The 26,287-nt window shown below is 40.5% G+C and overlaps 1 protein-coding gene across 1 annotated transcript in view; it reads left to right on the top strand.

The window, feature by feature from the left end:
- sdk1b (sidekick cell adhesion molecule 1b) overlaps positions 1–26,287 on the top strand; it is a 326,663-nt gene that overhangs the window by 111,605 nt on the left and 188,771 nt on the right. Inside the window, exons 3-4 of the mRNA XM_089005907.1 lie at positions 1,033–1,139; positions 1,218–1,365. Coding sequence (XP_088862033.1) covers positions 1,033–1,139; positions 1,218–1,365 — 255 coding nt within the window. The remainder of the gene's footprint in view (positions 1–1,032; positions 1,140–1,217; positions 1,366–26,287) is intronic.

Below are 26,287 nucleotides of genomic sequence, written 5' to 3'. Positions count from 1 at the left end.
TTGAAACGTTACTTTTTAAATTTGAAGTCAAAAATAATGACTGTTATCATGGTTTACGTGGGACAATTTGGAATGTTGGTTCGGACTTTAGGGAGCCGCATGGAATTTCACAAATTTGATTTTCTTTGGCGGGCCGAATAAAATGATGACCAGATTTGGCCCCAGTGCCTTGACTTTGTCACCTCGCTGATGGCATCCCCTTTTTTCGTGGGTGAAGAGAATTAGCATTAAAACAGCCCAAATTTCAGGCGACAGCGAGTATATTGAAAACCGGTTGTATGGTTTGAAAGGGGGGTAAAAGAAGCGATTCTTATAAAACAACAAAATCCTTCATTAAACCGGTCTGGTGGGGTGAGGTTCAATTTGGATCGTTCATACAATAGCCTGCTTAGGCAAAACAGGTTAGGCAACATTCGTAATGCTGATGAGGTGATACCGATGGGAGTGGGGGTAATAGGCCAGTCGTTAGTCAGGAATGTAGGAACAATCAGTGGGGCCACAGGGAGGGGTCCCCTGCCTCCTCCAACCTGAGAGTAGGGACCTATCATAGCTGTGTCCGGCGCCACCATGTCTGGACATTAGGGATATATAAATGGGGCCGATACGACCAGTCAGACTTTAGTTCGCTGACAAAGCCTCTTGGATAGGAGGCGAAACGTCCGAAACCTTCACTTTTGTACAGATGACGGCTGAAGAAACCTTCTCATCAACCGGTTGTATTATTATTGTAAATAAAATAATTACCCTTTCAAAAAGAGGAATGATTTTGTCGAACTTACCGTATTTTCCGGTGTATACGGCGCACCCAAAAGCCTTGATTTTCTTCAAAAGATGACCCGGCACCTTATATGCAGGTGCGCCTTATATGTGAAGTCTAATTGTGCCTCGATAGGTCTCTTACTGAATAATGTGGCATGCCTTATATTTGGAAAACTTTTTTTCATTCATTGAAGGTGCGCCTTATAGTCCGGTGCGCCTTATATATGGAAAAAGTTTGAATATACACCATTCATTGTTTTGTGCCATCTGTAGGTTGTTCGTGCCGTCGCTGCAGAGGACAGATGCCGGACTATATCAATGCACAGTGAGGAACCGAATGGGCGCCATCATACATGATCGAACGGAGGTGCAAGTGGCCTGTGAGTACGACAAATTTGAACTGACGGCAAGAAATGTCATCGGCAGGACTTTGTAAACCAAACTCACGTTTTCTCTAGTTATTGGGAGATTCTCTGGCGAAGAGCAGAGAACGACGGCAAGCCAAGGTCAGGCTGCCGTACTTAACCCGCCTCCCTTGGCATCCTTCCCTCAACCTTTGGTCACTTGGTACAAAGACGGACACAAGATTATTCCCAATGCCCGAATGTAAGTACCTCTTAACTTATTCAATGCCATTCCTACATTTATTCGGGAATTGAAAATATGACGTGGAGCGCCATTCCCAAATTAATTCTGGTTTTGGTTTTTCTTGAGGAGGGCGGGGTGCTGTTAAAGCGCTGGTCAGACCTCTGGCACTGTTTTCCTCTCCTACGAGGGGGCATCATTTGCCTTCTGTACAACCGCCCCCATTTCAAGCTCCAATAACTCCAGACCCAATGAACTTTTAAACTTTTCGGAAAGTTTCAAGACTTTACAAAAAAAGGATTTATTGAACTCATTAGAAAATTAAATCTCAATTTTCATCTGTGCTGTATGTCATGCATATTAGCATATTTGACAATAAAGCTGACTTTGACTTTGATTAGAAAGTAGAAAATTATGTTTTTGGGGGACCTGGGAACGGATTATTCTCATTTTAATGGTTTCCTATGGGAAATTAATTTTTGCCTTACACACTCTGTCTGGAAACCAATTAAGTTCGTAAGCCAAGGTCCCACTGTATTGGCATCTTTGGCCCACAATATTGCGGGACACACCGGGCGGCCTAGTGGTACAGTGGTTAGCAAGTTAACCTCAAAGTGCAGAGGTAACGCCGGGTTCAATTCCAGCTCTGGCCTTCCTGGGTGAGTTGCCATGTTCTTTCCGGGTTTGTGTTGGGTTTCTCTGGGTACTCCGGTTTCCTCCCACATTTCAAAAACATGCATGGCAGGTTGATGGATTACTCTAAATAGTCGCTTGGTGGGAGTGTGAGTGTGATGGCGGATTGGGTAATGGATGGATTATTCCATTCAAAACATTTTATCTGAAACCAGAGCGTTTGAAAATTCAAGCAGCATTTCCTATGAAAAATATTTTGGTCTAAAATCCTAACAATCTTCAAAGTAAAACATTTCAGTCAATTTGCACTCCTGGATTGGGTAAAAAAGCACATACGGTATCTTATTTTATGGTTGTGATTAAAACTAAATTTCAATGATGCTAACACTTTGGGGAGTTTGTCTGTGTAAGCCCTCAGTCGTACAGGAGTGGTCCATCGATGAAAAGGTTTCTTCTGCCGTCATCTGTACTTCGGATGTTTTGCTCCTCATCCGAAAAGATAAGTCTGCGCACTAAAATTGTGCTGGAACGCCCCTGACCGAAAAAAAGGACACATTGTAGCAGTCCTTCCATCAAGTCAATGCATTTTTCTGTGCTTGTTTGGTCTGAAAACGTCATGTTGCACCAAAAAGAGCCAGAAGAGAGTGACCAAGCTCCATGTAAGGAATTTATCAGCCTGTGGAGACGGGCTGATTAATTCCTCACAGGGAGCTTGGTCGCCATTTTCTGCCTCTTTTCTGGGACGCTACATTGCAGTCCAGATGCCTCAAAATGACACGGAAGGAATTCTTTAATTGATTGTAAACATGTATGCTTTCCTCTTCAAAACTATTTCAATCATATTCATAACTGGATGTGTAACAAGAAAGCATATTCTCCGAATCTGAAGCCATTGTTTTTATTCTGCAGCAATGCAAGACGTCTTGGCGTGACGTCACGAACTGGGGCGGGACTTTCTGAAAATGCCCAATTCGCAGCTCAATTTCTTGCAGATTTTTGACACTTTAAGTCATTTTTATTTGTGTTTTGCATTTGAATAAAAATATCATACTGCGTGTTTTGGGTATTTTAGATCCTATAAAACGTTTTTCTGGTGTCAGTTAAAAAACAAAAAGGTAACGTCGGTTGTCTTTTAAAGGACATATTTACCTTTTTCATTTGGCATCACGTTTCCTCCTGCCCCTCTCCAAAACAAAGCCCAACAGATTCAAATCACAGCTGAAAAATCGATTTTTGCGGACAAAAATGGAACGCTGTTGTCAGTGAAAGATGTAAAGATGCGTCGCGTGCCGGCATAAGTAACCATTAAAAGCACTAACTGCTCCCGGGCGTGCGATGGAATGAGATTGTCTGTGCCCTCTTTGGGCACGAAAATGGTCACTCCGCTGCTTTTTCTCTCCTGTAATGGCACTTTGGCGAAGCACTACGGACTCATTAACAAATAAACTCATTTTTATCACGTAGATTCCAACGGAAGGTAACTTGGAGTGTTATAAAAGTACAATTATTATTTTCATGACAATAAGATGCGCTGTTCATTTAGCTCATTGCTTGATGACTTTTGAGTTGGAGCTGCTTTTTTTTTTCCAGACACTCAATTAGGAGATCGTTAGAGCCTAGGCCTAAATCCCATCAATCACCTCCCATCCATCGTAAAGACAGACGATCGCCGTTGACCCCTGAGTCACTTCACAGAATTTACACTGGCACTCCCGGAAAAATTGAAGCTCTTATAGTCGCAAAATATTGGACAGACTCCATATTTTTCTCAGACTCCCCCCACATTTTTTGCGATTGCAAGCCGCAACGATTGCAAATCAATCACACACGCTATTTGTTTAGCAAATGGTGGATGAAAAAAAGCAAAAGAGAGGTGATTAGAAAGACAACCCCTTCGATTGATTCTTTGCTAGCTTTGTACTCCTTTGAAGAGGAAGAGCTCTTCCGGTTGTGCCACTTCCCTGGACATCAATACGCGCAGTGGCTAGGAGCCTTAGCATGCTGGCGTTTGTTATCGTATGAGATAATAATAATAATAATAATAATAATAATAATAATAATAATAATAATAATAATAATAATAATAATAATACATTACATTTTAAGCGTCCTTCAAAGCTCTCAAGGACACATTCCAGTCACAGACAAGCATAGGTACTATGATACAATAATAAAATACATATCAACAATAAAATACAATCACAAATAGAATGCAATAAATAAAATACAATTATAAATAGAAACAAGAGAGAGAGCTACACAGAAACTTCAATTTTAAATAGGTGGGTTTTGAAATGGGACTTGAAGGTGGGAAGAGAATCGATGTTACGAATGTTGGGAGGAAGTGAGATGCTATAAGCTAGCACATATGGTATGGATATTTGGAAGATTGCGCTGCTCTTCCAGATATCCCGAAGCGCAGTGGCCATATTTGCGAATAATCACGAGGGTAGATGGCATACCATGAGATAGATAGGCTTGTGTTTCTGCGTCTTATTGCTTTTCTTCACCGCCATCTTCACCGCTAATTGTTAGCATGGGATGTTCTCGGCCGCCCACGGGAGTTGTTTACATTGTGTCTGGGACTGAAACACGGTCCTGGTGTGTAGTTTTGATACATTGTGTTCAAACTTAAAAAAAGAAATGATATCAAATAAAACTGTATTTTCCGGTGTATAAGGCGCACCCAAAAGCCTTCTATTTTCTTTACATGACCCTGCGCCTTATATGTGTACCAATATTGAGTCACAATAGGTCTCGCCAAAGACATTTTCCCTAGTGGAAGTCTTGCGTAACCCCCGCCTCTATTGTAGCGCCTTATAACGTGGTGTGCCTTATATTTGGAAAACGTACATATATTTATATATTATATTTGGAAAACATTTTTCATTCATTAAAAGTGTGCCTTATACTCCGGTGTGCCTTATTTATGGGAAAAGATTGAATATACACCATTCAATGAAGGTGCGCATTATACTCCGATGCACATTATACACCGGAAATTATGGTAAATAAAATTAAATAAAACTAAATTAAATTAAATTAACAACAATCAACGAGTGACATATTTAAAAACATTTTCCATAATAAGGATGAGGAGGCGCATGCTCAGCTTTTGAATAAACATATTTTCTTTTCGGTGCGCCTTATAGTGCAGAAAATACGGTAAATGAAATTACATTAGATCACATGCTTGCTTGACCTCACTCGTTGAAGGTGTGCCTTATATTCCAGAAAATACGGTAATTTAATGTAATTTAATTTAATATACATTTATTTAAATGTATTTAATTTTATTTAGTTGCCCCTTATACTCTGATGCACTTATACACCTTATACACCGGAAAATATGGTAAATAAAATTAAATAAATACAATTAAATACATTTAAATAAAAGTGTATTAAATTACATTAAATTACCGTATTTTCTGGAATATAAGGCACACCTTCAACGAGTGACATATTTAGAAACATTTCCCATAATAAAGTGCACCGCATTACAGGGGGCACATTCAATGAATGACATATTTTAAAACATTTTCTACACAAGGTGCACCGGATGATGAGGCGCATGGTCAGCTTTTGAAAAAAAAAATCTTTTAGGTGCGCCTTATAGTGCAGAAAATAGGGTAAATGAAATTACATTAGATCACATGGCCGCTTGACCTCATTCCGTCATCAAGAGCAGCTGCCACGTCACTCGTGGGCTCACATTGAAAATCCACTATCCAGTGCGCCATGTTTTATCCCCTCCCCCCCGCTCAAATAACTTATTTGTTGAGCAGTCAGTCAACCAAAAGTAAAATGCAAGACCTCGTCCCTGTTTTTTTTTTAATCCGTCATCCAATTGTTGTGATGATGCGCTCGTGTAATCAACTGAGACCTGTGTGTTGCCGCCTCCATGTTTCTGTCCTCTGATTAGTTTGACACACGTGTCAGAATCTCATTTTCCCTCCCAAGACGTTCGATCCCGTCGTCTCTTGAAGCGTGAGAATGATCTGGACTGAAACTTTTTATTCTATTATCTTTGAAAAGAAATTTCCCTGATTGGCTTGCCGCCCCCACGCTCACTCGTATTCGCGTAAGGCGTTTGAAGACTTGCACACGGCACTTCTTTTGAACCTTCATAAGACTAATTTGCACCTTTCTTCACAGCTCCTCTCTTGTCTTGACAAGAAGCGCCCCTCTTCCATCCCTCCCACCTCTCCATCCCCTTCTCCGCCTTTCTACCTTCAAATTATTCTTTATACCTTCACGTTCCCTCGATGCGCTCGCATTTTCTGTCTCTTTTACGGTCATTACGCCATGGGAGGATATATTGACGAGGAAGCTGTCAACGTCTGTTCCTCAGTATAGACGCACGCAAACAACAATCTATCTCCAAAAACTTTATCTCGCTTACATATACCTGGCCGGAAATCTCTCCGTGTGCTGTCATGCATAGATTGTGAGCTTTCTGACAATGTGTGTGTGTGTGTGCGTGTGTGTGTGTGTGTGTGTGTGTGTGTGTGTGTGTGTGTGTGTGTGTGTGTGTGTGTGTGTGTGTGTGTGTGTGTGTGTGCGCGCGTGTGTGTGCATGTGTGCGTGCGCATGTGTGGTGATGTTGAGCGATCCCGCCGTCTGGCGAGACCAGGCCAGATGGCGCCTGGCGGTTGGCTATCTTGACCATGGCCAAAATGATGATGTCATTTATGACGTTGATTTATCCGTTCCGTGTAGCTATTTAGCTATCAATCTTTTCACCTAGCTATCTAGTCAGCTGTCTGTCTCGTTATTTAGCTAGCAACTATATCTGTTTATCAATGTATATATATGTGCCTAGCTGTTTAGCTAACTGTCTGTGTAGCTCGCTAGCAAGCAATTAGCCATCTAGCTTTCTAACGAGCCACCTATAATTATTGTGATAGTTATTTCCATTAAAGGACAACCAACACCATTTTTTTGTTTCCTAACTGACATCAGAAAAACGTTTTATAGCCTCCAAAATACCCAAAACACGCAGGCTGATATTTTTAGTCAAATGAAAAACACCTATAAAAATTACTTCAAATGTCCCAAAACTACTTCAAAATGACCCCGGAAATTGCAAGTTTCAGAAGATCCCGCCCCTTTGTTCGTTACCAAATTATTTGTGTTATGGTCAATTTTGGGACACATGAAGGGCTCTGGACCATGAATGCAAGTACCCATTGTTGAGCATTTCAATGCTAATTTTAAATTATTTGTGTCTCAACAACCTGTCCTGGATGACTGCGGCATTGCAGGGACATAAATAGGCTTTTTTTAAAAAGCAAATATTTCCCCCACTTCATTTAGGGGGAAAAAAACATCCATACTGCTCCATTTATTCAAAAAAAAGGCTGATAACAAATCGCACTAGCACATTTTTTCCGCACACCTATTGGCACGTCCAGACAATGCTGTCTCTCATGAAAACATAAGCGCGCATGTGACGTCAGAGCGTTGCAAGAGTAACAATATAAATTTCCGGTTACAGCCGTCCACAGCCAAACGCCGATCCGGAAATATCCTTAAAACCCCATTTTGGCAGGGATTTTCAGAAACCGTGTTTTTTAATGAAAAAAAAAAATCTCCTGAGCAGTGTAGACCACAGAAAAATAACTCCCGTCTGTAAAATAGCCAGTGATGTTTCGACATGGCCTGATTTGATTACTTGTTGATTACACATGACCAGTTTATCGCAAAACCGAGGTGTCTGCTGTCAAAAAGAAAGGGCAAATGGGTCACTAAAGACAGTCGTCCTCAAATAAAGAACATATACTAAAAAAAATCAACTTAAAAATATAGTCACTAATTATTTGTACCTCATAATATCCAATATGACGTTCGAGCTCTGTTTTGGTCACAGATGTCCAGCAGCGGTCAAAACTGTGGGATGACTAGCGGCTAACCCGGCTGATGTATATTTTAGCGGTGAGACCCCCCGCCCCAGGCGGCGAGGTGCTAGGTGCTGCCTTTAATTAGCTTGGAGGCCTGTGGCAGATGGACGTGAAGTGAATGTGATGAAGAAGTGTCGAAAAACAGAGCCAGGGTGTGCGCAATTAGAACCCTGCTGATGATCATGACCAAATAAATCCGATGATCTATGCAAGAGCATGGCGGGGATGAACAATGATTATTAATGTCATTTTTTAGGTGTATTTCTGCTTGGTCATAGGCTGCAAAAATATGGACGCGCACGTGTGTGTTTTGACATTCATTTATTTTCATTTGTCACACACTACTTGAACGGCGGGAGACAATTCATAAACCCGCTTGTCGTCACACATATAAGAGTTCCTAACTCCAAACAGAATGAATTTTCCCTGTATCTAAGCTTTGAGGACAGTTGTACGCTCCTGTGCAAGTGTGTGTTAGGCTTGCAAAGCAAAAACAAAGAAACAACAAACCATGGAGAAATTGAAAAGTATCGTCTAATCCCGCCGCTATCACAAATTCGACCGGCCATTTGGACGCTCCTCCAACGTTGACAGTGTCACTTTCTCATGGCAGCCACAGCAGCATTGCGGATGTGGGAATCACTGTCACTGGAGGTAGCTGAATACTTGAAGACAGGAAATGAGTGTGGAGTTTAGGAGTTTAAGCTCTTCTCAATCCATTGTGTCTGGAACTAAATCTGTAGAGTCGCAGGGGCTTAGATAGTGTATGTGACTTTCTTCTCAATGATATGATTTGGTTACTTTCGAGATTAGCGAACCAGGCCGGGAAGTTAAAGGCATATGGATGCAAAAAAAAGAACCATGTGCCAAATGTTTGTTTGTCTCTTTAGTGTTCCAGCCTAGTGTTTTGCTAAATGATGTTACATTTTGGTTAAAATTCATAGAAACAACATTGTTTCCTATGTTGAAAACATAGGCTAGCTAGAGTGTTAGCTAAATAGCTAGATAGCAAGCTATTTAGCAAGCTATATAGCGAGCTATTTAGCAAGCTATATAGTGAGCTATTTAACGAGATAGATAGCGAGCTTTTTAGCTAGCTAGATAGCGAGCTTTTTAGTTAGCTAGATAGTTGTTGAAAACATTGACTAGCTAGAGTGTTAGCTAAATAGCTAGAAAGCAAGCTATTTAGCGAGCTATATAGCGAGCTATTTAGCAAGCTATATAGCGAGCTATATAGCTAGATAGATAGCACGCTTTTTAGCTAGCTAGATAGCGAGCTTTTTAGCTAGCTAGATAGTGAGCTTTTTATCGAGCTAGATAGCGAGCTTTTTAGCTAGCTCGATAGCGATCTTTTTAGCTCGCTAGTTAGTGAGCTATTTAGGTAGCAATCTATCTGTCTACCTATGTATGTACCTAGCTGTTTAGCGAACTGTCTCTCTAGCTTGCTAGGAAGCAATCTAGCTCTCTAACTAGCCAGCTATAATTATTAAATACAGTAAAGTCTCGTTATATCGATATTCAAGGGAGTCCGAAAAAATATCGATATAACCGGGACTATCGATATATCCGACCCTGTTTGCATGTAATTTTCTCCGTGCGTGCACAGAAATAGTATCGATATAACCGGGACTATCGATATATCCGATATCGATATAACGAGACTTTACTGTATATTATTATAGTTATTTTCATGAACATTTAATGTATTTTCAATTCACTTCCTCTCTCTCCCTCAACAAAACAAAAAAAACTCTTCTAATCAATGCAATCACACATACCATTGCTAAAATGCTTAGCAAACATGGTCCTTATCAAAACTCATATAAAAGGGATTTCCAATGAATGCGGGTGACCAATTCTAGGTGTTGTCTGCTTCTGGCTCAAAGTTAGCTGTAACACGCTCCAGCAATCAGAACAATCGCAATAGGAAGTGGATTAATTATTTTTCTTGGTTGGCGCATGGTTCAAGAAAGAATTTAATGGGAGTTCTCTAATTTGTCAATAAATAATGGCTTTAGTGGCAATGACAAATTTTTGGCGTGCATAGGAAATTTTAATCTCAAAAACATGTAATTTGGCTCTCATTCCAATTGGAATTGTTTGGCCCTGATTGATGTCTCCAGTCCACTGAGTGCCAATCGCCATTGCCAACTGAGTTAACGTGATATTAAAAACATTCAGACTTTTGTTTATAAACGTTGGAGCATGTATCGTTTCATCAGTCATGTACCTGCTGGATTTATTTGGCTGTCACAAAAGAGAGCAAAATAAGTTATTGCGGAGATCTATTCTGCATGATCATAGTCAGACTGGTATATCAGCGTTCACACACAATTTCCATTCCATATCCATCCTTCTTCTTTGGCATATTGCATATTCAAAAAAAAAACCGAAATGGAGTCCAAAACCAAATTGGAGCCTCACCAAACATTTTAAGCACATTTCGAAAGCCAATTTTACATTAATCACAAAACCACCGGTGTGTTGGGTTTTATGCGAGCTGTGTTTCAATTATCGTAATGTCTCCTACATTAGTTCTTCCCCCGAAAGGGCTCTTTCCTGCAAAGCTAAAATGGCTCGTCTGACTTGTATGGTGAAAATGCCAATGCAGTACATCTTCATTTGCCGTCTACTTTCCACTCGTGCGTTAATGTAAGCTTTTAGTCAGGCTACGTTACGAGAATTAAAGAGAAATAGATCGTCATTCTGCTCTCCTTTAGAACAAATGGCTTGAAGAAGACCTGTCGCATTCTTTAAAACTTACCAATTGCCCGTTATTTAGGTTTAGGACAGAACTGTGGAGGTGTAGCATCAGTTTTCTTGATATTATTATATTTTATTTTTTTTGTATATCTCTAAAACGGTGCCCTGTGAAGTACTTGTGAATCCGATAAGAGGAAATTACCACGTTTGTTTGCATCTGTTTTTATCCATCACAATTGTGAGTTACAAATGACAGCGTGCCACTAGCTAGAATACCACAATGAAAACAAATTGTTCTTATTTAAATTCCTAGGGAGCATGGCGAGATGGAGTTTCGCCTGTCAGGTTTCGGTTTGCGACCAACGGGTGGCACTGTAACCTGCAGCTGCATTGGTATTGGTCATTTTAATCAGTGGCAGTTAAAATGACTCACTGCACGACCATTCAGGGTTGGGCCATTGTTTGTTTCACCCTGTCAGGTTTGTTTCGTCTTGTCATGTTTTACTCATGGTTTTGTTTGCTACTTTGGACTTTTTTGTTCTGATGACTTTGATGTTTGAGATTTTGTTCCCAAATTGTTTGAGATCAGAGACAGAGGCTTGATCGCTAAGATGTGCCTTTTTTACAGGGACTTTAACTTATTCACTGCCATTCACAATTTTGTTCGGGAATTGAAAATATGACGTCGAGCGCCATTCCCGAATTTGTTTGGGTTTAGTTTTTTCATGCTTGGGTGCCAATAAAGCACTGGCAACGACCTCTGGAAATGCTTTTTCTTTTGCATAAGGGGCAGCATTTCCATTTTTTCCATGTTCATGCTTTGTTCCAGCTTCAACTGAGTTTAATGCACTATATAGACCAATATGTATGTACAGTAAAGTCTCGTTATATCAATATCGGTTATATTGATAATACTGCTTATTGCGAGACTATTTTCATTTCCCGGCCGAATTTCTAGTCTTTTTATGTATAATTAGTTCCGTTTAGTACGATTCATGGTTATTATGATAATCCGGTTACTCCGGTGCTCTTTTTCATCTCCCGCCGGCCATTTTGCTATGTTTATCTCGATACAAAAGCAGTTTAAGGTGAATCGATATTTGCTTAGGGGTTTCTATACAGTACTACCATGATAGAAATCTGTATCGGTCGTGCCATTTTTTTATTTTGTGCGATTTGCAGATGCTTTCTCTGACGGTTCTGAACTTCTGTTTCCATGGCGGCATCTATATGATAAGAATAAATCATATCTAACGTCCGTACACACATGTACACGATGTAACACAATTCATCCGTTCAACTCAATTGCAAAATAATCGATTAAAATGTTCATTCCTTAAGAAAGCCAAATATCTTTTGGATGTTTGCCTCATCCTGATGATTTTTTAGTATACCCTGACCGTGCACTTCCACTCTCCTCCCTCTTCTTTCTCCATCTTTTTCCTGCATAATTGAATGACTCCCTTTGCTCCCCTAATGCGCTGCCAAAGACCCGAATAAACACTCTCCATTGTAAACTTGTCCATTTCCACTTTTATTATCTCGCTCATCTTTTAAATAGATGTTTATTTTTCCACCCTTTGTTCCGATATTTTCCCCCGTCCAATTTCGCGGCTAAAATAACCCGTCGATAAATCTCCCCGTACCCGGTAATTTCTCTGTTTTTTTTGCAATGTGACCTAAATTTAGTCACCTTAATTGCACCTATTTATGCAGCCTCCCGCTGACATGCCAGAGGAGAAAACAACGTTGCCTTTGTGACACTTGAGAAGGCTGCGTGCTTTGGGGCCGTCGGAGTCATGCTGCTGAAACACTGGATAACAATAGCCGAGGGCCTACTGATTATGATGTATTTCCGCCTCTCCAAACAACCCTCCCTCTTTTTTTGTATGTGTTTATTAGTTTCACCTGCTGTCTGAGCTGTCATTGCCAAGCTTCATGCTGGGGAAATACGGCCCGTGGGACGTGAAGTGCTCTTGAGCAAAGCACCTGGGTGGCAACAAAGTTTTGTTAAAGTGTCAATTTCTCCATATAAACGTTTGTATTTTGTGATAAAGCACAAGGCACTGTGACCAAAAGTGGTCAACGGATGCCTCTCGATGCCCAGCAACAAGTAGCACATCGACAGGATCGTACCTGTGCAAGCTAATTATATATTTATCTCATCACCATCCATCCATTCAGCCATCCATCCACCCACCCTCCTAAATCCATCCATCCCATAAACCAACCACCCATCCATCCACCCACTCACCCTCCTAAATCCATCCATCCATTCACCCACCTAAATCAATCCATCAATCCACCTAAATCAATCCATTCATCCATCCATCGACCCAATCCACCCATCCATCCACCCACTCACCCACCTAAATCCATCCATCCAAACACCCAAATAAACCATCCACCTAAATCCATCCATCTGCCCCAATCCATCCATCATTCACTCACCCACCTAATTCCACCCATCCACCCATCTATCCATCATCCATCCATTCACCTAAATCCATCCATCCACCTAAATCTATCCATCTGTCAATCCATCCATCCATCCACCTAAATATATCCATCTGTCAATCCATCCATCCATCCATCCACCTAAATCCATCCATCCACCTAAATGTATCCATTCATCCATCCATCCATCCACCCATCCATCCACCTAAATCCATCAATCATCTATCAATCATCCATCCATCTATAATTCCATCCATCCATCAGCCTCAATCCATCCATCCGGCCCAATCCATCCATCCAACTAAATCCAGCCATCTGTCAATCCATCCATCCATCCATCCTGCCCAATCCATCCATCCATTCACCTAAATCCGCCCATCCAGCTAAATGTATCCATTCATCCTTCGATCCATCAATCAATCCATCCATCCATCCATCCACCTGAATCCATCCATCCACCTGAATCCATCCATCCACCTCAATCCATCCATCGGTCAATCCATCAATCGGTCAATCCATCCATCCATCCATCAATCCATCCAACCCAATCCATCATCCATCGATCGATCCATCCATCGATCCATCCATCCATCCGGCCCAATGCATCCATCCACCTAAATCCATCCATCCATCCATCCATCCATCCATCCATCCATCCATCCATCCATCCATCCATCATCAAAGAAGTTAATCCTAAATAATATGGGGGGAAAAGGGAATATTTTTGTTTGGGGGTAACACTTCGCATTTCTATTCATCTGACAGATTCTATTACAATGTAAACGCTCACGGGGCTGCTGTTTGGGTTAGCTAAATTAGAGTAGCACTTTATTTGCGCAAACAGTGCGACCAACATTTTATCTTTCAAGTGGCACTGGATTCTAATGCAAAAAGAATATAATCATAAACCGCAGAGGGAGAAGAAAATCATGAAACGATACAGACTCAAAGTAACAAAAAGCGGCCTATCTTCTCCGAATGAACACGGATGCACATAATATTCCGGAGCGATCACATGTCAGGGGCAATTTCAACAGCAGTTATTAAAGCCTTTCATCATGAATACCGAGCAGAGAATCCGTTGACAACAAGCCAAGTTTTGATCAGCGTTCAAGTATGCTCGGCGAGTACGTAGCATCTGTGCGTGAACGATAACATCTCCGAACTCTATTAATTACGTCGCCTCTTGGGTTCCCTTGATTGAAAAATGAGGTGTCTATTAGCGAAAGAGCTGCGTATTTCTTTGGGGGATTATTTCATTTTCCTTAATTACGTGTAAATTTGACATTCAAGAAATCTTACATTCAGTTTTTAATCCCTTGGCAAACCCCCACACAAGTTTCCAATATGTCTGTCCGAAACGGTAGATTGCCAATCCACTTTGAAAAGACGTTCTTTCAAGCATTCCTTTCTCCTTGTACATTATTTTTTCATGAATTTTGCAGTAAAAGAAAATCAGATGACTCGTTCAATATTTAATATTACCGCTGTTAGTGTATGCCGTCGCAAGTCGAGCTGTGTGGCGGTGGGAGAGGGCTGGGCGTTCAGGATTGCGGTTGGAGGAGCGACATGTGGCCAAGTCAGAAAGGGAACGAGGGCTCGCTTTTAATTGTATTTTTAAGTCATATTATTCATTGTCTGCATGGAGGAATGGAGAAAGCACTTTAGGGCGCGTTGTCACACGATGAATATTCATGCTTAACAAATGCCGATAGCAATTTGTTGTTGCTCACTGTTGATGTTCCTTCTCGGGCCAGCCTTGGGCCATATGAGAATGAGGAGATAGTAAGTAGCCACATGGAAAAAAAACATTTTTCAAAGCACTTGCTCAAATTGGGGTCACGGCCTGAGCTGATGCCTGGCACAGCTGACTTTGGTCAAGTGGCAGGCGTTGTACCCTTGATTGCTCGCCAGTCAATCACACATTGAGCAAAGGTGATCAAATAGAGCCATAAATAAATGATACACGATTGGTGTAGATGTTTATTTGTCTTAGTTGGTCAGACCACATGCCGTCATACATACATTTTCGAGATAAAATGTCATTGGGCGCACCGCATTTTCAGGCGCATGGAATAGATGCTACAATAATGACTGAATGTCTGTAAGCTCTCAGTCGTACATGAGTGGTCCATCGATGAAAAGGATTCTTTAGGCATCATCTGTACTTCTTTGAAGGTGTTGGATGTCTCGCTCCTCATCCGAAAAGCTTCATCGGTGAAGAAAAATGGTGCTGGTAGCCCTATATATATCCCTATTGTCCAGTTACCCCCCCTGTGGCCCCACTGATTGTTCCTACATTCCTGACTAACGATTGGCCTATTACCCCCACTCCCCCCGGTATCACCTCATCAGCATAACGACCCTCATCAGCATTGCGAAAGTTGCCTAACCTGTTTTGCCTGAGCAGGCTATTGTATGAACGATCCAAATTGAACCTCACACCACCCGACCGGTTTAATGAAGGATTTTGTTGTTTTATAAGAATCGCCTCTTTTACCCCCCTTTCAAACCATCTATGTTCTTTCGCTAAGATTTTAACCTCATTGTCGTCAAATGAGTGGTTAGTAGCTTTTAGGTGCAAATGTACTGCCGATTGAGGCCCACTAGTATTATCTAGTAATACTAGTGGTACACCTAATATGAGTAAGAACTAATGATGGCACAAACTTTTTACAGGAAGGCTTGGGATTCAATCCCAGAACATCTTGACTGTGAGGCAATAAGATCATTTTTCAAAATTCGCTTGACATTATTAATTAGCTTCAAAGTTAGCATTATACAGTACCAAAAATATTAGACCAGAATGCAACATAAGAATGTTTAACGAGACGTTGAGTTGTCAAAGTGACCATATTTTCCAGAATGTAAGGAACACCTTAAAGGACAACTGACGTCACTTTTTTGTTTCTTAACTGACATCAGAAAAACGTTTTATAGCATCTAAAATACCCAAAACACGCAGTATGATATTTTTATTCAAATGCAAAGCACCCATAAAAATGACTTAAAGTGTCCAAAATCTGCAAAAAAATGAGCTGCGAATTGGGCATTTTCAAGTCCCGCCCCCAGTTCGTGACATCACGCCAAGACGTCTTGCATTGCTGGCTAAAAGCTACTAACCACTCATTTGACGACAATGAGGTTAAAATCTTAGCGAAAGAACATAGATGGTTTGAAAGGGGGGTAAAAGAGGCGATTACCTATCATAGCTGTGTCCGGCGCCACTAGGTCTGGACATTAGGGATATATAAATGGGGCCGATACTGTGGCGGTGCCCGACATCTGCTTTGATAGGACCCTGCTCTAAGGTTGGGGGGAGCAGTGGACTACTCCCTGAAGCTAATCTGAAATCTGATTACTTATTTTGTCCTGTATGATTATATTCTATGTACGACTGGCCCTGATTGCCCCATTCACTCTGGTATCACCCAATCAGCATGACTAATTCTACATGGTAACGATCTAAGAAGTTTGTTCTTGTTCTTCTTTTGATTCTCCAGCAATGCAAGACGTCTTGGCGTGATGTCACGAACTGGGGGCGGGACTTGAAAATGCCCAATTCGCAGCCCATTTTTTTGCAGATTTTGGACACTTTAAGTCATTTTTATGGGTGCTTTGCATTTGAATAAAAATATCATACTGCGTATTTTGGGTATTTTAGATGCTATAAAACGTTTTTCTGATGTCAGTTAAGAAACAAAAAAGTGACGTCAGTTGTCCTTTAAGGTGTTCCTTACAGTCTGGAAAATATGGTCACTTTGACAACTCAACGTCTCGTTAAACATTCTTATGTTGCATTCTGGTCTAATATTTTGGGTACTGTATAATGCTAACTTTGAAGCTAATTAATAATGTCAAGCTAATTTTGAAAAATGATCTTATTGCCTCACAGTCAAGATGTTCTGGGATTGAATCCCAAGCCTTCCTGTAAAAAGTTTGTGCCATCATTAGTTCTTACTCATATTAGGTGTGCGCAATGCGGGCGGCGCCGTCATTTCGCTTGAATTCAAATCCAGTGTGTGATGGCTACATCCGCAGCGGTTGCTTTCCCAAGCCAAATTTGCTGATATTTACTGTCACAGTGCGGAGGGAAAACAAAACTTTTCTTAAAAGAAGGAAGTGTTGAAACAATTGACTCTGAGGCTGCATTTAATGATTCTCCCCGACGACTGCAGCTTACTCTGCCTCGCACACTCAGGGAACGTTTAGCTGAAACCTGAACGGAAGAGCGATGACAAAGAATCTCTTAAACACCGTGAGACAACACATGTGACAACTGTTTCCAATTTCTGTGAAACCTTCTAGTTTCAACACTATTCTGGGACGCTGTCCAAATTTGAAAGCATTTTCCCCATAGGAAATAATATGGATTGAAATTGGCTTTAGCTATAGTAGTGAGTTTAAAATGACGCCAATAAGAATGTTTTTTTTTTTTACAGGTTAAAAAGATGTTCCTTACATTTAGATTTATTCTTTAAGCTCTGTTTGTTTTTAAACTTTAATTTAGGCACCCATTTGTGTTTTTATGTTGTCTTGACAAGAGTACTCAAGTAATATTGTAACTACAGCATATAACAAACTGCAACAACTCTAGCCCCACAAATGGTATGAATTGCATTCCCCCACCGCAAAAAAAAAAAAATTATATATATATATATATATATACAGTAAAGTCTCACTATATCGATATCGGTTCTATCGATAGTACTGCTTATTACGATACTATTTCTACACTATATACGGTTATATCGATATTTTTTCCGACTCCCCGAGAATATCAATATAACGAGACTTTACTGTATATATATATATATATATATATATATATATATAGGTAATATACACAAAAGTGCTTCCAGTTCATTTATAAATTTCACAACAGCAGCAGCAAACAACAGCAAAATAATTTTAGACAAAACAGGAATATTTTGCCCTGATTGTAATCGTACCTCACTGAAATGCGTCAAAGTTACATTAGGTTCTAAAAATATCCAAATTTCCTTCTCTATTACATCTGTCTGTTTGGTGAGTAAAGAAAATGGTTAACATTTCACTAGTGACTTACTCTACGCATGTCTATTCTCTGATTTCATCCGCATGACTTTTTTAATAGGGCGCTGTGCACTGCTAGTATCATAAAACCCAAGAATGGCAACAACTAGCAGTACACAGACACGTTGATCAAGCTCAATTAGATCAGCCTTAATTGGGGCCTTGGTCTCAATATTAGACGTGTAGATGAAGCAAAACCACGTGCGGCGCTTTTATAAAAGCTTCGCCTCGTCTGCGTTGAGTCGAAACGCGTTAGCGCGCCGGAGTATGAAGAATGCTAATACGTTTAGCCTCTCTTTCAAAACATGCGTTGACAGGTTTGCAAAAGTTTGCGAATAGAAACAAAACGGCACGAGCAATACACATCTCCGTCTTTTATTTCCGAAATACTCTATAAAGTGGAAGTTTGCTTTCCCGACTTCCGCTACTTCTTCTACTACTACTACTTCAGCTAGGGAGCAGCTGCGCTTTTCTGAGTCCATCACTCAACGTCGGTGAGAGAAGAGCACATTTATTATACATAAAATAAGGTATATTTTGTGTAGTTTTATGGCTTAGAAAATTAGAAAGTAGAAAGGTATGTTTTATGGGGACCTGGGAATGGATTATTCTCATTTTAATGGTTTCCTATGGGAATTTAATTCTTGGCATACACACTTTTTGCCTTACACACTCTGTCTGGGAACCAATTAAGTTCATATGCGAAGGTATCACTGTATAAAGAATTGGTTACTTATTAAATGTGCATTATTTCAATGAATGCACCAGAGGGCAGAATGCATGTATCAGATCACATACAATGTGTTTTTTTAATATTAAATAATTTGGTGAGATAAAGGTCTCAGAAACCCGCGTATCAAATATGGTACGAATGGCATTATTATGGGGGGTTAAAGGACAACCGACACCACTTGTTTGTTTCCTAACTGACATCAGAAAAACTTTTTATAGCATCTAAAATGCCCAAAACATGCACGATGATATTTTTAGTCAAATGCAAAACACAATAAAAATGACTTAAAGTGTCTAAAAACTACTTCAAATTGAACCCGGAAGTGGCCAGTTTCAGAAGGTTCCACGCCAAGACGTCTTGCCTCGCTTGAGAATCAAAACAATGGCTTCAGATTCGTATAAGATGCTTTCTTGTTACTCATCCAGTTAGAATATGATTCAAATAGTTCTGAAGAGGAAAGCATAAATGTTTGCAATCGATTAAAGAAGCCTTTCCGGGTGATTTTGAGGCATCAGGACTGATGTGTAGCACCCAGAAAATGCACAAGATGCGCCCAAGCTCCGTTGGAAATGGGCTGATTTGTCTGCTGGGAATTTGTGTCAGCGAATATCAAATAGTTGTCTTGGCGCAACACACAACGATTCACCATCGCGTTATTTATGTGTTTTCCTTCTAAAATGCCTGGTCCTTTCTCGCTGAGGGGCGTTCCTTCAGTGATGTAGGGTGAGGACTCGTCACCAACTCAAAAACAAGACTTCCGGAATATTCAGCACGAGTCTTAAAACCTAAAATATAGCTATATGCGGTGGAATCTTTGTAAAATACGCTCAGTAGAAGCCATTTGAAGCGATTTTACAAATTATGGACACAACTTGTCCGAAGGCGTCAGTTGTCCTTTAATTAACAACTGATCACACTTTTAAATACCTGCCACATTCTCGTCCATTGCTCTCTCTGGCCTCTTCATGCGCAACCTACACAGCTATGTATCATTGGAGTGAGTTTTTTAAGCTATCAATGCAATGGACAAGCCGTTGACTGTGAGTGAAGAAGGTGGGGGGGGGGGGGGTCTCGCCGGTGAGTGACTGATAAAAATGTGCTTTTAGTACGAAGGCTGGTTAGCGCTAGAAGGACGACACTAACAAAACACGTAACAAATCATTCGGCGAATGAAGGTGATGCAAACACATTTGTTCTCAAAAGCTCTTCCCTTTTTGACTCTTCTATTATGACATTGTGTTGTGGAAATTGAGGACTTATTTTTCCTCCTGTGGCCTAAAAACATCCAACTCAACTTTTTTTTTTTTTTACACTGGTCTTGCACAATTATTTAACTCATTCACTGCCAGACGATGTGCAAAAATGTGTCCACTCCAGCGCCAGGGTTTTTGTCATTGTCACTCAAATTGCAGTCCACGCGGAGTATTGAATTTTAGGACTACATAAATATTCAATATTACGTAAGAAACCTTAGACTCTCTTCTTTCATCAGAAAAAAAGAGTTAATTAGTAAGTTATATTGGTCTGGAGTTATCTGAAATTGAAATGGAACAAAAGGTAAATGCCAGAGGTCTGACAAGTGCTTTATCGGCACCCCTGAAAGAAAAACAAAAACCCGAGATAAAACTTCCATGAGCCCAAATGTAATGGTTATATGACTCTGGAGTTATATGAGCTGGAAATGGGGGCGACTGTAAAAAAAGGCAAATGACGCCCCCTCGTGGGGGGAAAAACATTGCTAGAGGTCTGACTAGCGCATTGTCGGGAAATTCGGGAATGCCGCGCCATGTCATGGTTTTCAATTCCCGAATAAATTCGGAAATGGCATTGAATGAGTTCATTATAGTTTTTTTAAGCCTTGCAACTTTCCTAAAAGTTCATTCAAAAGTACCTCGCTGATGCTGCAGGGGAGTAAGAATGTCATTTTCCTCTTCATAGTTATTTCAGGGTTCATATTTCAAGAATACTTTTGTGTATGACTCACACCAGAGTAAAAATAGCCAATTGTAGGCAAAAGCCTAAAATTGGCCTACAAACCAGTTTGCAATGCATTTTTTTCTGCAATGCAGGGTTTAAAAAAAAAACACAACAGAACACTTTCAGCAGCCGTTTGTTGTCCTGTTGCCCCGGCAACCAAAATAGTACACTGGATGCAGTTCAGTTCATTGTTTGGTCGACAAAGAAACACAAAACGATGGATGTTACATTTTCTTCTTTGTCAATTGATGTACACTGCGTTCTTTTTTTCTGAATACACTGTCCTCATTTTTGGGTCACACAATTTACATTTTTCTCTTCAGTCAAAACAAAACTTCTTCTAAGTTGACACAACCGCCCTCATGTACATTTTCGTCGAGTGTAGACGCTGCATTTATTTATTTTTTTTGCGGCAAAAAGAGTTAGCATATGCTAAAGTGTGTGCTTGTGTGGGTGTGAGGTTACAAAATAATGTAGATGAAAATGCTTTCGCCTCTGGGCAGAAAGCTTATTTCCGTTTGCATTGATTTGCGATCAAATTTCTTGTCATTAGAGACGACGCCGAGACTAACGACGCCTCGACTTTTGCATCTCGTCATCATGTTGAGTCATTGTTCTCACAAAGTACTATTATTGCTGACTCATTCGTATTACTGAGTGAAATGGTGTCTCTATCGACTACTGTGTTGCCCATTACTATTAGCAAAACATTAAATATTATTACCTAATTACACTCAGGCTTCATCATTTTATCATTTTATTTGTTTAGTTGAATATCGTCTTGCTAAACCACTCTGTCATAAAAGAAAATTCAATTGACACCAAAACCTTTCAGAAACTCAAAACATCATTGTTTTATCATTAGTTAGCTTCTCTGTGTGGATCACATGCCATCATACAATGTCATTGGGCGCACCGCATTTCAGGCGCATGGAATAGAAGCTACATTAATGGCTGAACATCTGTGTAAGCTCTCAGTCGTACAGGAGTGGTCCATCGATGAAAAGGTTTCTTCAGCCGTCATCTGTACTGCTTTGAAGGTTTGTCAGCGAACCAAAGTCGTGCTGGTAACTCTGGACCTCACCGAGGTGGTGGTCCCAGACCTCTGCTCTGATAGGTTGGCGGAGCAGTGGACTATTCCCTGAAGCTAATCTGATTACTTCTAAGAACATTAGAGGCAATCAGACAGACCAAAGATAACGACAGTCGATTTAAGCCACGGAGACAACCGACTCCGGACAAGTTGTGTCCATAATTTGTAAAATGACTTCAAATTTCATTCCTTTCATAACTTTGCCGCTCTGAAATGTAAATTTCTCCACTGCGAGACTAATAAAGGCAAATCCAATCCAAATCCAATCCAAATGACTTCTACTGAGCGTATTTTAAGTCTGTCCGTATGTGACGTCACTAAAGGAACGCGCCTGACCGAAAAAAAGACACATTGTAGCGGTCCTTCCATCACGTCAATGTATTTTGCTGTCCTTGTTTGGTCTGGGGACCTCGTGTTGCACCCAAGAGCCGCCAGAGGAGGGCGTCCAAGCTCCATGGAGGGAATTTGTCAGCCTGTGGAAACGGGCTGATTCATTCCTCACGGGAGCTGGTCGCCATTTTTTCTGCCTCTTCTGGGACGATACATTGCAGTCCAGATGCCTCAAAATGACACGGAAGGACTTCCTTAATCGATTGCAAACATGTATGCTTTCCTGTTCAGAACTATTTGAATCATATTCATAACTGGATGTGTGACAACAAAGCATATTCTCCGAATCTGAAGCCATTGTTTTGATTCTCCAGCAATGCAAGACGTCTTGGCGTGACGTCACGAACTGGGGGCGGCACTTTCTGAAAATACCCAATTCGCAGCTCATTTTTTTTTGCAGATTTTGGACACTTTGAGTCATTTTTATTGGTGTTTTGCATTTGAATAAAAATATCATACCGTTTTGGGTATTTTAGATGCTATAAAACTTTTTCTGATGTCAGTTAATAAACAAAAAAGTGATGTCGGTTGTCCTTTCAGACCACATTTTTACGTTTTCTTCAGCAATTTCCGAGGAAGGTTGTATAGCGCTCACCTGTGTCCAATAGGGATACAGAGTAAAGTCTCGGGAGTTGGAAAAAATATCGATATAACCGGACTATCGATATATCCGATCCTACGCCAAACTGCGTTAAAAGGGGGCAATAAATGGGGGATCTTTAATATGGCATGTAATTTGCTCCTTGAGTTCATGGATTGTGTGTCTGGCATGCTTTTGTACTGTAGTGAAGTGAAAAATAAACTTATGCATTAAATAAAAACGTCTTATTATTTTCATAATGCACTCTTGTAATCGTGACTCTGAGTAACACCCGACATTGTTCTATACACACGAGAGAAACCATGAACGCCAGCATGTACATACTGTATAAAAAAACAGTGATTATTGCAAGTGATAAAGATATCTGAATACAACACAATTAAATACATGTATGGAAAACAAAAACTGCAACGTTTACATTACTTACGTTGATAAAGTATTCTGCGGCATGTCGAACTCTTTCGCGATGGAGGATTTGCTCCTTGTTGGATTCTCCTCGACAGCCACTATTGCCTTGTACGTCGTTCCGAGGTCACAATTCTTACGTTTCCCCATGGTTGAAATTGGTGTTGAATAACGGTACTGTATATAAGAAGACTACAGTATGTTTCAGATGCTATTGCAGCTCTGCTACACTGTGCAAGACGCGAAAGCTGGTCACGTGACCAACGGTGTGACCGATACAGATATCACTAATGGTGGTACTGTATAGAAACACTTACACAAATATCGATTCAGCTTAAACTGCTTTTGTATCGATATAAGCAGAGCAAAATGGCTGGTGGGAGATGAAAAGGACATCGTAGTAACCGGATTATCGTAATAACCCGGTATAGTACTAAATGGAACTAATTATACATATAAGACTAGAAATTTGCCGGGAAATGAAAATAGTATCGTAATATTCAGTACTATCAATATAACCGATACCGATATAATGAGAATTTACTGTATATAGGGCCAGAGTTACCAACACAACTTTAGTCCACTGACGAAGCTGTTTGGATGAAAAGCGGAGTGTCCGACACCTTCAAAGAAGTACAGATGATGGCTGAAGAAACCTTATCATTGATTACTTAGCTTGCTAAATGAATCATGTTGCCAATTTCTAAGGAGGAGATACAAGAACATGAGCCAAAAATGTCCACCCGGGTAGCTAGCTCACATATTTTGCATTGACAAAATGCGGGAGGGTTGACCACCATGTATTTCCAGGGACAATAACATACTATGAAGTGGAAGCACCTTGCCTCTAAAGATGTCGCGTGCTGTCTCTGAAGCTGAGTAAATGAGCCATATGAGCTATTTCTTAAACCGGCTTGAAGAAATGCACTCAAATCACCCAGTGAGTGACATGTTCACGGCCCTCAGCTCTCCTTCCAAACCACCCACTGTAGGGATCTGAATGTACAGTTTGTGCTTTCTAACGCAAGGCCGTCTGTGCTTCGATAGAGGCCGTTAAAATGTCCCTCAGGTGAAACGGATGCTGTCAAAGTGTCACTATGTGAAATCTCCCGGACTCCAATTGATTTACCGTCCTCTCCCACCCCTTGAGTGCAGCGTCAGCTTCTTTCTGCTGCTTCTGATTGCTTGACAGCTTGACATGTTTACCTCATATCATCCACATGTTCAGCCTCATCTTCCTTGAGATCTGGCAGAGATGCAATCCAATGAGTTTTTTATCTCCCACCGAGCAAGAGATTCAACAGTACCCACCAACAACCGTTTATTGCCGTGCTTTCTCGGCGATAATACCCTCACACACTGTCCGCTACGAGCTGCTGTTCGTTAATCCAAATCAACAGAGGTTTTTTCCAACCTCTTCTATGGCCTGAGACCGTTGCTTAGACAACAGAGAAACACCCTTAGGCACACGCAGTAATGGTCGACTTAGCATACTGGTACTGGGACGCTAAGTCACATAAAACGCACACCTCGTTCGTGTTTCTCGATGATCTCCTTCTTCTGCTCGACCGTAATTTTGTTTTGTGTCCTCTTTGGCTGAACACTAGCCTGTGGTGAGGTCTTTTTCGGTCGGACTCGGCCCACTCACAGAAAGGATGTGTTGAAAGTAGTCCGGCAGCCACTGTGGCGCATTTCGGCCGTGTGGTTTGATGTTCTTCCGCCGAAAACTACTCCGCCAGCTATTGTAGCGCGCCGTGTTTTTCCCAAAAACTAGTTTGTATTCCAAGATTATATTCTCGCAAATTCAATGTTCGTAAGGCGAAAGGTTCGTTAGCTTAAGCGTTCGTAAGCCGAGGTATCACTGTATTTAATTTTTTTTACAGTCAGATAAGAGCCAGAATTTGATAAGAACAGTCGTTTCAAGGAGATTTTAGATGACATTTTTAAGTTTGATTCAGCAATTTCATTAGCGGCTAGCAGCTTGCCGTTAATGTTTTCATACCTGTCAACCGGCCATATTTTGCAGTATTCTGCACGATCTTTGCAAATTTTTAGATGTGTACAGCATACAAGAAAGTTTATACGGGAAACGCAAAAATTGTAAAATATGATTTTGAGATAATTTCCATTTCGTTTTCGTCATGAAATAGTAGCAGTAATGTTAATTGTAACAAATATCGCCACTCGTAAAAAGCGAAATCGAGCACTGAGAAAACAAGTCTGTGTGACAGTCTCGAGAAGAAACACACGTTCCAAGAAGACAAGTGCCACTCAAATGGAATTTTATTTTGAAATCAATTGAATAAAACATTTTTTTTCGCCGTAATATCATTCATATTTTTTAACATTATACATCGTAAGAACACAAATTCAAATTTTTGCTGTTGACAAATTCAATTTGTCCACAGCAAAAAAGTCACATTGCTCAACAATAAAGAACATACTAGATTATTGCTAGTAATATGTTGTAACTTGTTAAAAGTATCAATGTTTACATGTGAAATTTTGTTCATCAAATTGCGCAATGAAATATTACACATGCGTAGGTTTTTTTTTTCTCAGTAAGGAAGAATTGGGCCGTTAGTAAGGTCATATTGTTTCGCAGGTTGACAGGTATGTGTTGTAAACAAACGGGTACCACAAGCCTTTAAAAACACTAAAGCATTTTTAACATATTTTTTTATCAGTTCCTTAATTGGCAGTTTTCAGATTTTACCCACATTGAAAAAAATCCAGATTCCAAAATGAAGATCTTGAAATTCTCTGATACACATCTCTGTTATGTCACTTTCAGGGACTATGTAAACTAAATCCAGCCCTGGAATAAGTGTGCTTCCGGCAAAGTGATAACCGTGGAGTTCACCGCTAGTTGTGCACTTAATCGGCAGCACATGTAATTAGCGCTAATTAGGATAAAGGCCATTTGTCTCCAACAGCCGTCCACCTACAATGGTGATGCGCCTGAATGGACGGACACACAAACACAAGCAATATAG

The sequence above is a fragment of the Hippocampus bargibanti genome, linkage group LG10 (assembly GCF_051943395.1).
Source record: "Hippocampus bargibanti isolate YZ-2025 linkage group LG10, ASM5194339v1, whole genome shotgun sequence".
In the NCBI taxonomy this organism is placed as follows: Eukaryota; Metazoa; Chordata; class Actinopteri; order Syngnathiformes; family Syngnathidae; genus Hippocampus; species Hippocampus bargibanti.
Note: the sequence above shows the minus strand (reverse complement) of the source record. Positions and strands in the feature narration are given on the sequence as shown.